Raw genomic sequence first — 16,192 nt, 5'->3', positions numbered from 1 at the left:
AGCGAAAACACAATAGAAAAATGGTAAAATTATATTCATTGCATTAGAAATTGAAAAGTCCCTATCAACACAAAAACCTCTCCGCAGCCAAACGCGGTGAAACAATGAAAGGAATTGAGAACAGGGTGGCGATAGAGATAGTTGGAGTTTACAAAAAAAAAAGAAAAAAAAAGAAACAGTTTACTTACCAATCCGACGATGACCAACACCAACGAAACGATGACGATGGCGACGAGGGCCACCTGGCCGGAGTCCTTTTCGACCACGCCCGGGTGGATGATCGTACCGTCCGTACCATTTCGCATCGTCGCTATTATAAATATCCATTTATTAAACGGGCGGGCGCACAGTGCAAAATTAAGTTGAGCAAAAAGGGGGATAGACAGAGAGAGAGAGAAAGAAAGAAACGAGGAAAATGTTAGAAATGTCTTGATTAAAACGAAGCGACACCATCTTCGGTAACGAGGGCCGAGAGAGCCTTGCCTTGGTGGTGGCGCCGTGTCGTGGTGGTTTGTGATGGACGGTTCAGTTTGTTAGAACAATTACAGAACCACACACAACCACACAAACACACACACACACACCATGGGTCTCCCGGCCCAGGACGGTCGGCGACATGAATATGATAGCTAACAGGAACAGGAACAGGTTCGCCCCCGGGAGGACAGTGACAGTGAACGTGGTACACATGGAGAGGCAGAGACTACCACCACCACCACCACCCAAACAGAAGTTAGTAAAAGTCTCGAACTCGAAACGGTACAATACACAACGCTGAGAGCACAATGTGACGATAAGGTTAACGGTAATATGGCGCTGTGGTGCAAGAATGTGGAATTCATGCATTCTCTGGTGGGTGAGAGGCGCGTAATGAATTGTTGCGGTCGTTGGTGGCGCATGGCGAGGATGATGGGCGGTGGGCATCCATTCTTAAGTGTTAACCCAACACCTACGGCGTGTAAGGAGGTGGTGGTAGGTGGTTAGGTGGTAACGTGGGCCCCCCTTGCCGCCCCGGGTTCTTCATTGAGGTGGGCTGCATTATCTCCACCGCGCTTTAGCGTCACGCCGATGCGAAAAGAAAACATATTAAAAAGCGACATAAATAACGACAGTAATGGAAACCATTAGTGACTCCCGCGATGGGAAGTGGGAGTGATGAGAAGCGAGGGAGGATTGCTTTCGACGGAATTGCTCCCCCCCCACAAAAGTGTCTAGAAAGGGCGCGCTTAAGGCGAAGAAAAGGCGGTCCCCGCTGGCGCTTGTGGACCAGACAGGCGAGGAAGTGAGTGAGGGCAATAGTGGTGGCGCGGTTGGCATAAAATGTTAATCACTAAAAAGTGCTACCGTACCAGTGGTACCGGTGGTCAGCAATATCGGAGTTGGTGAGGGATGGGAGGGATGCTTTCTAGCGACGGGCGAAATAGATAGCGGAAAGTGGATGCGTTTTGCGTGGCCTCCCCATGGCGTCTGTATAGATCATAATTAGCTTCAATTAGTGGGTGGAAATATTTTTTAATTTTAATCCAACTTTTTACCCGCTGAAGGGTAGCAGTAGCACTATCCTTGGGAGGCTAAGGTTCGTCTTGTGTTTTTGCTATTTGTGCTAGAACCACAACGTTAATCATCTGGTTTGGTTAATTTTCTGGAATAAACTCGTCCACGGTCGGGGGTTGGCGTGGCGTTTTCTTCACTTCTTTAGTTCATCAACGGCATCAACGTTCCTTAATTGCTATGTTTTTAATAAGTATATACTAGGAATTTGCGTGCTATTTTTGTGTTAATTATGGAGCATTCTTTCTGTTCTTATTGGCCATTTGTTGTTCCTATTACATGGTCTTATTAGATTATTATTCTTAGGGCTTTTCAAATTGTATGTAAAAAGCACCAATAGGAAATTTGTTATTACTGTTGATCCGATGGCGATGATGGCTTTAGAATCGGGGTCAAAATGGCACCACCTCCATCGGCTCCCAGGCACCACACCCCAAACGAAAGTTTTGCGTTTGACGCATTTTTCCGTCTAAAGATAGACAAACTATTTCGGGCATTTGCTATTTTTGGCCGTCAAACATAACACCGGAAACACCCGATTCCCAAGAGCAATGTGAGGCATGTCTCAAGGAAGTATCACTTTTCCCTCACACCTCGCACTGTTGGCTTTCTCTCTCGTGACGCCCTATCTCTCCTCTCTGCTCCTTAATAATAACAACAACCAACAGACGGTTTGCAATAAAATGCAAAGAAAGCCCAGCTGCCAGCAGCGTGATGGATGAATTGGTTTTCCGCCTGGCAGACACCCAAGTTGGGCCGGAGCGCGGGCAAACAATGCGGCCGTATGTTATTTGAGGAATTTTAATTAAAAACCAGCAATCGAAACTCAATCCTCAATCGTCGTACAGAGATCCGCCCGAACCCGGATCCCGCTCCCCAAACCAATGCGGTCCACCTCCCTGCATACGTTGGCGATGGTGTATGGTGCCGCAAAACGCGTTGGCTACCATCATTACAGTGTAAATGTGTGCGTGTGTGTGTGTGTGTATTCTTGCACCGAGGCTGAGGAAAAGGAAAGCGAAGCCATAACGTGATGAATTATTATCGGCGGGAAATTTGATCATAATTTAGCGGTTTGTTGAATCCCGAAGAGACGGACGAGGAGTGGCGAGAAAGCGGTGAGTTTTTGAAACGTCGCCATCGTCATTTCCTGGGTCTGCCTGGGGATGAGGAAAGGTGGCCCGTGTCCAAGGCCGAAAGGCTCCCCTTACCCTCATGCGAATGTCCCATACGGGTGGGACGGAATGGTCAGTGGAGTGTGGCAAGAATTAAAAAGAAAAAAAAAACGGAACCGACAAAAACTGGCCAGTTTGTCGACTGCAGGTCGAAAAATACAGTAGCGTAGCAAAGTAAAATTGGATGTCTCATTCTGGAACCATCAATAATGCGAAATGATTCGCTCGTTTGGAGCGAAGAGCCAAAAAAAAAAACCTAGCAAAACGAAAACCTTCCGAAGCAATTCTACGCATGAAAAACTTTCGAACCGTTCCGATACGGCTGATCGGTTCGTTGGGCGAAAGTATATTCGCAACGTTTCGCCATACTCCCCCGCCGCTCCAAAGCAGTAGGAACCCCGGTCGATGGGGACGAGCCTAATTTCGAGCCATTTAGTTGCCGTCGGCTGCCTGCCATCAATGGGAGGGGGGGGGTGGGCCACAGCTGGATTGCACAATCTGCAATGGTGCTTGGGGTCTGCCATTTTCACCACCCCTTGGACAGGCGGCCAAAGCAAAACTTGCCCAGCACAAATTATTCACTTGGCCCGTTCGCTGTGATTAAAGCACACAGACCCACGCGCAAGCTCGAAAAAATAAGAACACAAATAGTACCAACGTAGTAGAGCTTTTCTAAAGGGCCACTTCCATCACCAGGTTGATGCGTCTGTCTCTGTGTGTGTGTGTGTGTGTGTTTGTGTGTGTTTGTGTGTGTGTGTGTGTGTGTGTGTGTGTGTGTGTGTGTGTGTGTGTGTGTGTGTGTGTGTGTGTGTGTGTGTGTGTGTGTGTGTGTGTGTGTGTGTGTGTGCACGCTCACGGGTGACTGCACGCGCGCTCGGATGGTAATAAAGAGCAACAGCCATAATGAGATTACAAGTCTTGGCCATATTTGCGACACCGGTTTCCGGGTTGTGTCGTGGCGCAAAATAAGCTCATCAATTAGGCGTGAGGGCGGGGGGGGGGGAAGGACAGGGCGTAAAAAACAGGTGGGAAAAGCGCTGATAATATCGCAACCGCTCGGAAAAGAATAAGGTGGAAAACACCCGAGGGAGAAAAACAAACGTGTCTCCTTGTCGCGGCTGTGATCCATATTGATGCATCGCGCGTTTGCGAAACAGCGAAACACGCTGGCATGTATGCACAAAATCCTGCTGCAGCAGTGGTAGTGCACCGTGCGGGAAACACATAAGTGCATCGCTTCCGGCGCTACGGACGTTAGCAGCTGATATGCATCAGTTGCACCGAGTGGGTGCAGTTCAAAGGGAAGCAAACTTTGCGCCAATAACACAAACAAAGGGAACGATTTTCTCCTTCGGAAAATAGTGCCTAGATACTGCAAAGCTGTTCTGAGTTGCTTGTATGGGGCAAAGAACCTATGGTTACCCGGGCAAATATTTTATAATAGGATTAAAATTGCTTTTAAATAAGTTTAATTGATACCAATGGAAGTTTGCTTCACAATGTTCACACCACAAAAAAAAAAAAAACATCTGCTCTAAAGTTTTGCCATATTCAGGATAAAGGAGAAACAGTTTAAACATTTCTCCAACAAACCTTTTGCTGCTGCTGTGACTTCATTTCGGCCATTGATGCACCACCGTTAATCAGCGCTAAGAGCTCATAAACTATGGGCAATTTACGATACCCACTCCACTCCAACACCACCCCCACACACCACTCATTTGCAGTTAGTGACGGTGTGTTCCACAAAAGCGTTTCAGATTTGCCCTGCCCCTGACGAAGTGTATCGACACGTTTGCTCGTCGCTCTGATGGATGGAATAAATCGCAAAAAGGCGAAAGGGTGATGGAAATGAGTTTACCAACACACACCCTCACACACCCACACACACACATTGCCTTTGCAAAGCGGCTTCGATTATGAAAGTTGCTCCTGCCCCCGCATTACGTATGCAAACGGCGCACAACTCGTTTCCCGTACGCGACCATTCGGTTGGTCGCGAGCGCGCGTAAAAGTTACATCAAAAAGTTTACCGTTCGCCGGTCGCAATTTACCTCTCTTCCTCTATTTTTTGTCCTGATCTATCCCTTCCTTTCTTTTCTACAGTACCAAAAGTGCCAGTTTGGTACACGACAAACGCGGATCAAATTCATGCGGCCCAATCACGGCACAATCATGGACGCGAAATCGCGGAAAGCCGGGCAGCGCCATCAACATTCGGGCATTGCCAATTGGCTCGCTTCAGAAAGTTGGAAATGAAATAGAAAAAAGGGTAGACTCACAAAAATTACCCTCTCCCCCCCTTCTCTCATCTTTCTTAACTAGACAAAACCGGCTAGTTTGCTCGCCCATTCTCGTCGCGCTCGAGAGTCAAAACTTCCGTGTGCAAAATAAAAGAGGAATAAAAAGCTTTCTTTTGCACGCTCACTTTATAGCACAATCGCTTGAGTGACTGAACGAGCGAGAGAATGAGAGTAGAGAGAGAGAGAGAGAGAGAGAGAGAGAGAGAGAGAGAGAGAGAGAGCAGAGAGAATGAGGGACACAAAAGGTGAGCAAACTGCTTTTAGGTCGTTATTATTGTTATTGTCCTGCTGCACTTGTGGCGCCAGCGCCAACGGATCCCCGGCGGATGCTGGCAAGGAGGGGGGGTTTAGGGCTGTTGGTCGCCGCCATTTTCCCCTTGCTCTCAATTCTCTGTCTCTCCTTCCTTCTTGCACACAAAATCCACTCATTTCTTTTGCTTCTGTTGCGCAAAGACGGTGGTGGCCAAAATGCGTTAAGCAAATTTTTCGGGATGAACACTTTTTGGGATGCGCAGTCAGCCAATGCATGGCGAATGGCACAGGGAATCGTGTTGCACCGGCTTGGCAATGGTGCGCAACAAGGCAACAATGGTTTCGGGAGGGGGTGGTTTGCGCGGGATGACAAGCGCGCCTTGGGAGTTGCGGTTTACGGGATTCGCATTTGCATATTTGCATTTCCGCTGGCCGATTCCGTGATGCTTCTCGTCCTAGTAATATACCCGTGAGAGGTGAAGGGAAATGGGGATGGATGGGATGGGTGTGGGCAGACGAAAAAACAACCCGTTTTACGTACAGCGTGCACGTGGCGCGCTCGTGTTCTCTTTTGCTTTGGCACTGGGTTTTTTTTGGCATTTCTTTTCTGCTATTTAATATTCAAGAAAGTCTCCCCCGATGGTTCGTAGCGCGGCCAAATGGTTGCTACCCGAAACGATGCTGGTGTTGGTGGTTGGTGGTGGTTTTCCGGCGATGAAGTAAACTTCATCGGATGCTAGATTTCACCCCAAACAGTCGCAGCAGCCATTGCGCCAGCCACTGTTGCCGGGCCGACCAACCATTCATTGCAATCGACCGATATCGCGGTAGCTTCCGTGGCTCTTTCCCACCACCTGTAACCGCCGCACACCGGGTCTCGTGTGTTTTCTCACCACTCGGTGCGCCGTCTTCCCGAGTTCCGGTGCTCGTTAGTCACCGTCGATTTCACCCGAATACGACCGGAAATTAAAGCCAGCGGGATAGTAGCGGAAAATTGGGCAACCGCGCACACCGTCTTGCAGTGTGGCGACCGTCGCCGTCGACTGTCTGTGCCCGATTTCGGTACCCGTTCGTACCCACCCGATTCTAGCTTGCCTGCCTGCCTGCGAAATACATTTTTAACTCAATATTCTTTTTTTTTGTTCTCTACCCACCACCGCATCTACCCACCGAGCAGAATGGGAAAACACGATGGGGCGCGATTTGATCGCGCCCGCAGCAAGATGAAACTTTCGATGCTTGCTGTGCGGAGTTGTGTGTGTGTGTGTGTTTGTGTGGGTCTGCGTGCGTTTGCGTCCCTGTTGGTGGGATTCCGTTCCCGGGCATTCCCGCGGGAAAAATGTTACTTTCGCGTGTGATTTTTGTGTTTTTGAGTGGTGCGCGCGTTGTGTGTGTTTTTTTTCTATCTTCATTTGTAGCATTGAGCGCTTCGTCGTGAAGGATTTGCATTTTGGTTGCGCTTCGTTCCAGGAAGCAAGAAGAAAAAAAAACAAGATACTGCTTTAAACTGCAAGCAAACACTGCACAAAGCGTCCGGTGAATTATGTTATTTCAGCATTGAGCTTTGTGCAGAAGTAAAAATAGTTGTGTTGTGGTGCTGCCAAAAAGGTACACAACTGGGCAGAGATGGATACATACACAAACGCACACATACACACACATATACTAACATAAAACTCTTGCATTTGCTATGACAAAAACTGTGCCATTTCCTCGGACAGGAAAATTTGGTACTAGATAAGGATGGATGTTTGTGTGCGTTTTTTTTGTGTGTCTGTGTGCCATTTGCCCCGCTTGGTCTGGAACGCTGGTCCGCAAAAAGGGTGCAAAAGCAAATGGGCGAGAGTAAAGGTCTTTAGGATAAAAGCAGGATAATGCATATGCATTACAGAGACGGAAACTACGTTACGGTCGATTCGTGGTGGCGAAACGCCGAAATCTAAATTTAAGCCATTTTATGTTTCGTCGTCATACAAAAAAGGGGGCGAAAACGATAAAACATTTAAGGTACAAAAAAATGCAAACCTTATTTAATATGGTGTAAAATGTATAGTTTTTGGTAGTAAATTTGGTACATTTTTAGGCGAATAAGTGATTTTTTTGTTGTCTATGCCACAAAACAATTTATACAACCATAGAGCATCATGGAGGCGCCTAGTACTTTACGTAGCAAGTGGAATAGATGTGAGCTTGATCAAGTAATCGGCTGGAGTTACTGAGTGTCTGTCTAGAATTTTTTATGGGGAATTTATTGCAGAACATAATTAACTTCATCAATCCATCAATCGTATCAACGGAATCAATGGTATCAATAAAAGGCAAATAGGGAAAATGTACTATTTCACCGATATTATTAAAGCTTTCCAATACTGTGACTTACCCTAGTAACACCAACACATTAGTAAATAAAATAAAACTACTGTCTTTTACTGTGCCCCAGAACTCATTGCCAAAGAAAGCACCTATTGCAGCATCGTCCTCCCAAACAAAGGCGTTTCTTCCCTTACTCTTAAGGTTCTTATGGCAGGGCAAGGTGACACAAGGCAGCCAGCCGCAAACAGGCCAGGCACAGTGTAAACTTTGCGTTCCAAGTTTTAAGACGGATATGAGCTGACCGAACTACGCCGCGAGCCCGCAAGCTCACCAATAAACTAGCTGTATTGTTTCCGGGCCCATGGTTGCACTCTGCCATCGCGAGAGAGACAGGAAGTAGAGTAGATCCTTGCTTAAGCTTCTTTGTTTCGCGATACGCGAAAAGGGAAGGTGGAAAGCAGCAACCACCTGCAGGTCGTTGTGGTGCACGGCCACTGATAAGAACAGAACAGAGCCGGCAAAAGTCAATCTCCTGTAGGTGTGTGTAGCTAAAACAAGAACCGACAAAAGCGTGGTTTAACAGCGCTTTACAGTACAATAGACAAAAAAAGAGCCCGCAAAAGCTTCGCTTACATCCGTGCCGTGCACGTCGCAAAGGTCGGAAAGGCTGGGCGAAAAGAATACATCCTCGAATCGAGCCAACGATTCTCCATTCATTGCGGAAATCATTTCATCTTTGGTCACAGCTTGCTGGAGCATAGTTAGAGAGAGAGAGTGTGTTAGTGAGAAAAAGCACAGAAGGGGTAGGAAAGCGCACACAAAAACGCACCCATTGGAACTGAAGATTAAGCTGTGTGCAATCCTCCTCACCACGCTGCTGGAATGCAGTGTTGCAGAATGTGCATTCACCTTGTGTGCTGGTGTGTGTGTGTGTGCGCGTGTGAATGGCAGTGCAGTGCACCGGTGCCAGCTGCAACAAATAGAACTGTCCTTCCAAATGATATATGAACTGCTGGCCCGATCGGTCCGCCAGTTTTCGTGCTGCCAGTATAGAGCTGTGTCCGTTTCTAAAGCTCACTACTTCGCTCCCTCGACCATGATGATCCGTGCGAAATAATTGTATCTCGTGTGTGTGTGTGAGTGTGTGTGTGAAGCAGGGATCGGAGGAAGGCGCTGAGGTGCAATGAGGGTTTTGCACCTATTTTGTTGGTAATTGGATTTTTCGGTTTGGTTATTGATCGACTGCATGCCGCATGATGCGATAAGAGAGGTGGGACGCCCTGTGATGGCTAAAATCCACTCCACTGGTGGATTCAAGGATTCTGTGCGGTGGTTTCTGAGGTTCTGCTACCTGGGGATATGGGGAGACGATCATGCTGCTGCTGCTGCTGCTGCTTGTGCGAGCAACGGGGGGTTGTGCGAAAGTTTTAATTAATAAATGGTTGAGGGATGATAAATATTTCAAACTGCCGGCCAGAGCTGTGCGGTTGCCCACTGGTTGGCTCATTGTTTGCAGCGATTTTACCCCTGTGCCGGGGCTGTCTGTATGTGCGCGTACACGTACGTGTATATGTGTTTTGTTTTGTTTTTTTTTTTACACTGCAATAGCAGGTTGCTGTGCCTGTGCTGCTGAAGCAGTGCTATTTTCATTTCCAATTACTAGAGCAGATTGTTTTGGCATTCAGTGTGCGGGTTCTACATACGCTGTACTTCGCTGGCGGATGCTCAATGATGGGCATTGAGAGCAACACGTGCGAAATAAAAGCGAAACAGATACTTCCCCGAACGCGCTGTAGTGCTATTTTTCTTCCTCGATTGCGTTGAGTGGCCGTGAAAAAGGGTACGGAGTGACTATCATTAACAGTTAATAAATCATATCATAACGCTTAACACGAAACAAGACATGCTGGTATACAGCAAAACCGAACCACCTCGACCTTTTTTTTTTGGTCTGTTTGGATCGAACATAATTTGTTTGCATGATAAAAAGGATGCACAAAAAAGGGGATGGCCAAACCGTTAAAAATAATGGTACGAGGAGCAACAACAAAAAAAAAAAAATCGCCGATTCCTTACCGAAGTAATGAAACGATAAATACAGCAGCAAATATTGGCGTGATGGTTTTACAGGCAAATCAATAGAAAAAAATAAAAACCGGTGCTCCCGTCCACTTTGAACGGTCAAAAAGCTTCTGGCTTATACCGATAATTTGTGGATTTATTGAGCACTTTTACGCTGCTGCTAATTGAAAACGGGCCCTCCCCTTGGTACACAGCTTCAGCAGTGGATAAAAGGGGATGGTGGAGGGACAAACAAAAGTACTGCCAAGGTTTACACCGTGCACGCTGCTGTTTTCATCACTTTTCTTCTTGGAACAGTGGCAGCGCTGGGGCTGCAATGCAAGGGTTTTGTTTTTGCTCTTTTTTGTTTTCCAATTGTTGCTACAGCATGCTGTGGTGAGGGCACACACACACACACCCTGGTGTGAGGAACGCTGGTCTCTTTTAATCTTTTAATTAATATTCTGTTCGTACCGAGCGGTCATTCAATCGGTGGTGACCAAAGCCAACAGCATCACTCCAGGCAGGGAGGAGTGCTTGGAAAAGGCTGAATCGATCGTGGAGAGCCAAACAGCGGGGAAAGGAAGTGCACGGCAAAATCCATGGTAATTGCGTTGTTCATTCAATTAAAAAAACACCGGCACAGAGGCTTTGAGGTAGCGCTGGTAGTACCGGCCTAGCTTGGGACAAAAAATCACGATTAATTTATTAACATGTCACACTACTTCAGCGCGCGTGTGTGCCCGATTTTTGGTAGCAAAGGATTGTGGATGTGTTTTTTTTTCCTTTTTTTGTTCTTTTCGGTTTGCGTCTGTTTGACCGAAATGTTTTGTTTTTATTACACATCGACACACATACACACACACAAGCAGAGGCTCACTCACATTTTGCTGATTGGGGGTAGCACACGGGCCGTTTCGATTTTACTTATCATGAATAAAGAATTCATTTTTTATTCGCCTTTTCACCCATTTTCGCTTAGCTTAATAATTGAAGTGGAACTACATGACCCTGCCAACCGTAAAAAAACTTCACTCAACGGATTAACGGGGTGCTCTGCTGTGGAGGGATGGTGGTAGGGGATTGAAACAAAAAAAAAAAGGCTAGTTTTCCACACCGTTTGTTTGACTTTTGCGCATGCTGATAGCTGCTAAAAAAACGGTGATTGTGAGTGAGAGGGCTGAGAGCTGAATATAGGCCATTCCCCGTACCTGCTGCTCTTGAAAAGCCCGTGCGTGCGGTGCATTAATTTGGTTAAAAGCAAAAATTATACGGACCCATAAAAATGTCATCCCAAATCCGCATTGTTAATGGTGCACTGTCATGCACCCGGGAGATTGCATCGTGGGTGCGTGCACTTTCGCGTTGGACGTGTGTGAGACTTAATTTATCAGCCAACCCCGCACTGTACTACCTTTTCGCTGGTGGTTGTGATGTTTCAGCATAATCCAGGTGATGTTGGTAAGACGCATTGTGTGCGTTTGGACGCGTTTTTTAGAGTTTGAACAGCGTTTTTTTTTCTCGATTGAAACCAATTACGCTCGAATAAGTAATGGAGCAAGCAAATGGGCAGTCCCATAAAACACGGCTTGAACTAACAAACGATAAAACTGTTCCAAAAACGTAAACACACACGCGCGCGCAATATAGAGCAGACTAAAAATAGATAATACGATTTTACTTTGTCCATGGAAAATGATTGCCCATGGCAAATTCACCGAATCACCCGCAAACAGGCGGGAAGAAGATGAATGGTCCCAAAATGCGCGAAACCGTATCGAACGCGAGCGCGTGCTTGTCTGATTCGACGCGTCGAACGGTGACTGACCGTGAGCAGAAGTGGAGAACTACTTAGCATCTTACAACCGTCCAGGGAGACGTTTTCCACGCCGGTTACCAGATCGTGCTTCGTCGGTTCGTGTGCGGGTCGTGTGTGTGTGTGTGCGTTTTTTGTGCACGAATAAAATGTAAGAACGAGCAAACTATGCTGTTGATAGAAAGGTTCGCCAACGCATGAAGCGTTAGAGCGTAAAATTAGCACCGCAATGGATGCTGTGGGGGAAGGTGGCGAATGGCTTGTCACTGTTTTGGTTTACGATTAGTGTAATCACTTTGTTTCACTGTAGTATGCTTAATTGTTTATAATAAAATGTATAAATGATGGGCAATTATTTCATTGAATATTATTTCCTGATTCCAACGATATTTCGTACGCTTGATAAATACTAATATTGAGTCTAAAATGTATGAATAAATTAGCAAACTAAAATAGTACCCAGTAAAATTTCACTACTCAGATATCAAGCCTGGCTTTTTTGCTTTGCTTCATTTATAATTTAATCTTTAGTTTGTGAATTGAAGAAACAATTTGCTAAAATACATGTATGTACCATGTGTCAGTTTTTATAGTATTCATATTGTTTTTTTTCACAGTCAGTATATGTCTGTAACCTTAACGTCACAATAAAATGGCACAAAAAATAAAACTACGCTAAAGATTGGATTAATAGTTCAAACTAATTAATTAAATACGACACCCGATTGGACGATGAACGCACATACACACACGCAAAAAAAAACTACTTGTTACTACTAACTAAACCGGATAACGACGATCCACCACATCGTCGTGTTTTGTAAACATTCATCGCTATGCAGCACGGCCAAGTGCAGGTGAAAAATTAATGGCACTTGCATAAGTCGAAAAGTCCACACGACGATGACGACAAAAAGCCGTCCGCCCTGGTGTGTGCAGCTTACCCTGGATTTCGACAAACAAGCAACGGCTCGTGGCAACAAAAAAAAAACAATGCTCAGAACCAATCACACGTGAGCACAACAGTGAGCGAAAGTGAAAGAACAACAGCACAGGAAAAAAAGTTACACAGGAAGAACGAAACATAACCACGAAACGTACGTTACTGTACGATGGACAAAATACACAGACACACACACACACGTACACGTTACCTCGATACTTTTCGCAAATCCACCTCACATACTGTAGCGAGGCGGACAGCTCGTTATCGTAGAGCGTCCGGTGGTCGGTCGCGGCCGCCTCGTTCGCCCGCTCGATCGCATCGACCGGCGCCCGGGGGAAAAGGTTTTCGAGCAGATTGAATCGCTTGCGCTGCTCCCAGTACGAGTAGCGCACCGGGTGCTGCCCCGGCCCGTCCACCCGGTTCATGTAGGACCGGTGCAGGGCGGCCCGGTCCTGCACCGTACCGGGGGACGATTTTAAACTCTCCATAATTGCCACCGTGCGCGTGAGGTTGGTACAGATGGCGGCTAGGTGCAGACTGTTGGCGATGCTGCCACCGCTCGGCAGGTGCCCCGGCAGGCTAAGCCCGGGCAGCCCAATGGTCGACTGCCCTGTGTAGGGGTCGTTTGTATGTTGCCCATCCCAATCCCACCGGTTCGATTTGTCCATTCGATCGGTCGGGCGATATTGTGGGGGTAAACGTTGCGAAGCCGCAGGAAGGGAAAGCACAGACAAATTCCCATCCCGATGATGTTGCCGAGGGAGGGAGGCAGGGAAGGAGGAAGCCAAGCGCCAGGGAAAGCCAGGAAAGTAGCAGCAGTTGCGGATGACGATGATGGTAGATGATGATGGTGGTGATGATGAAGCAAAGCGGAAGGGATGAAAAAGCAGGTTCAGGATATTTATGTTCAGTTCGTGACTGGTTTCTTTCTTTTTGCATGCTTCTTTTGCCCGCCCCATTTGCCGTTCGGTTGGCACTCGAGAATGCACTTAGCACGCTTGGTCGGGGGTGTATGTATGGATATTCGGTGGGGATGATGTTTGGATTTCTCAAAGGAGTGACTACTACTGCCGTGTGTGCTTTGAGCTGCTGCCACTGCTACTGACTGCATCGACCAGTTACTCTGCACCGATCCGGTTCCGATAATCCCAAGCTAAAGGGAACCGAGGGTGGTATTTTGAGCCCCCGTTCGTGACCTCATGTTCGTTGCATCAGCAAAACCCCGGTGCAGTAATTGATTTGCCCAATGTAGCTCCCACGATTCATGGAAGCTTTCTGGGGTAACCAGGGGGGGGGGAGGGGGGGGGGGTGCAACATACAAAAAAAACAACCTCCAACCTTCTGCAGGGTTGCGTAGAGCCCGAGTCCGATTTCGAGCGCTCGATTAGCCGCCGCCGTGCTAGAGACGGGACGGGACGCAACGGGATGGAAGCGTCCGCCAGGTTGGGCAATTATTTATGGTCCCAAACTTTTTGAGGCTTTCGAATCCCGAATCCGTTGCCGTCCCCTCGGGGGGGGAGCAGAGATAAATCACACAGTGACCGGAAATAGATTTCCCGCTTGCCAATCGGGACGGAGAAACAAAGCAAAAAACAAATCTCCGCCCACTCGCATTCGCATTAGCCTCCGGAGTCGAAACATCCAAGTCGGTGAAGCGTTGCAATGTGGCACAGGGGGACGACGACCACGGCAGGAGAGAGAGGTGGATAGACACTGGTTACCAATACCAATCTATAAAGTTAATTTTGCGCTATAATTCACAAATTGCTTTGACACCGGAACCGAGCTTGACCGCCCGAGGGGTACCGGAGCTACCGGTGTGTCTGTGTGTGTGTGCTACCGCGCAGGATGCTAACGCCGCCAGTAAAGCGTATCGACGAGCGTAGGCAAATAGGCCTAAAGGTACACACACACACACATCGCTTTGGGTGGTACGCATGATATGCCTAAGCCGGAGCGAATGTACACTGTCGGCAGGCGGTTGTACCGGCAGGGCAGGGATCCACCCAACTCGGCCCCAACCGCCGGTGCCCCGTTAACATGGTTCGATAAATGACACAAATTATATGCACGGGAGCGTGTATTGCACGCCTTTGTCGTTTATTCAGAATCGAGATTAAAGAGCAGTTCAGGAAGTTAATTCAACAAACATGCACAAACGCAGTTACAAACACTTCCCCTGTTTTCCGGTCGACCATCCGGTCGAACCAACGAGCGGGAGCCACAGCCGGAGAATGGTGGAGTTTGTATAATTAGCCATGCAATATGTCCGATCACGTATCAATGGTTCGGCAGCAGTCGTTACGCCCGGCAGACATAAATTATACGTTCGCGTTTGCCTGTTGAGCACTGCTGGACAAATACAACCACACCACTGGCTCGAGGGGGCCGCCGGCCCAACCCGGGGGATTGGTTGGGTTTTAGATGGATGAGCATTGAATAAATCAACCATATTTTCCAATCCGCATATATTCCGTATCGGTCACACTAGAATCCACGGTGTTACGGTGCTTCAGGGGCTGTCGTCCTGGAGTTTGTTTTTAGGATCATTTTTTGTTGCGCTTGTAACTTCCCCGCCCCTGTTTGAGCAACTGTGACTGTGCGTTAAATTACACAAATGAAAGCACCGTAAACGAACCATGCTGTGTGGTTGAGGCGCTATCTACCACGCGCACATATGACAGGCACGGTGGACTGGTTGATGGGGCTATGATCGCTATTTGATCGATCGACATTTTCCAACTCGTGGGACAATTGTGTGCCGCACATTAAGCTGCACACTTCCGCACGGGCGCGTTGTGGCGCTGGGTAGTAATTAAACCACGTTCCGTAACCGCTAGCAATACTTAATGTGTCGTGTCCCCAATGCTCATAAGCACGCCACAATTGCATCGCAATGTATATTCAACGAAACGAAACACAAAAAAACGCTTCGAAACCAATCCACGGTTAAACGGTAAATCAAATTGTTTTAAATAAACAGTCGTTGCGTCCTCCTGACCTGCCCTCCAGCGGAACAAACGCGTTAAACACTCATTCCGAGGGGCATTTAAATGAGCGGCACAGTGTTCGCTTGTGTAACAATAAATAAAACAAACACACACAGAGACAAGTGCATCGGAATGGCACCTGATAAGTGCTGTGCAAATTGAATTGCAACGAATGTCATCCTGGTGCAGCGCGTTGATCAGTTATCGGATCGATTGAAATTGATGGCAGACCGCAGAACCGAGCGGTCAAAAGGTTGGCCGGCGAGCACGGGAGGGCGAGATTACATAAAGAAGGATCATCAAATTGTGGCCGAGTTTTTCGCGTTGCTTTCGCCATTGTGGCATTGATGGTGGAGAGCCGAGCGAGAAGTTACTGTTACACGTGTTTACCTTTAGCTAATCTACCACAATGGCGCGCTCGTAGCGCGCAAAATAACCCATGCCACAGTGCTAGGGTTTGCTCGCAACACAAAAGCCATCGGCGGTCGTCCATGTGTTTGGGTTGCCGCTGTGCCAAAGTGTAAATATTTGTTCGAAAAATTTCAATTGTATCGAGCCACTGAGCTGTTGTGAGCAGCTGCTGGGCGTGCGGTAGATAAAACGGTGCCATAATTTAACTTGCGGCTGTAATTTGGGACTAGTCAGTCGGGGGGCTAACGGTGGCCAACAACCAACATGAACCCTTCCCAGAAAGGCCACTAGAAAGGATGATTAATCATTCAACCTCGAAAGCATACCGAAAACCAATTCGGAAGCACCGGTTGGGCCGGCAGCACGGTTTGCTT

General features: G+C 47.5%; 1 protein-coding gene across 16 annotated transcripts in view; it reads right to left on the bottom strand.

Annotated features, from left to right (window-relative positions):
• Window positions 1-16,192, bottom strand: part of LOC121587858 (low-density lipoprotein receptor-like) — a 157,148-nt gene that overhangs the window by 9,252 nt on the left and 131,704 nt on the right. For all 16 annotated transcript variants that reach the window (XR_006004119.1, XM_041905078.1, XM_041905082.1 and 13 more), the window contains one exon: window positions 189-310. Coding sequence is in view for 15 of the 16 variants with exons in the window: in XM_041905078.1 (XP_041761012.1) it covers window positions 189-310 (122 nt within the window). In the remaining variant the exon portion in view is untranslated. The remainder of the gene's footprint in view (window positions 1-188; window positions 311-16,192) is intronic.

This window comes from Anopheles merus, chromosome 2R (genome assembly GCF_017562075.2).
Source record: "Anopheles merus strain MAF chromosome 2R, AmerM5.1, whole genome shotgun sequence".
In the NCBI taxonomy this organism is placed as follows: domain Eukaryota; kingdom Metazoa; phylum Arthropoda; class Insecta; order Diptera; family Culicidae; genus Anopheles; species Anopheles merus.
This window is presented reverse-complemented; position numbering and strand designations above follow the sequence as displayed.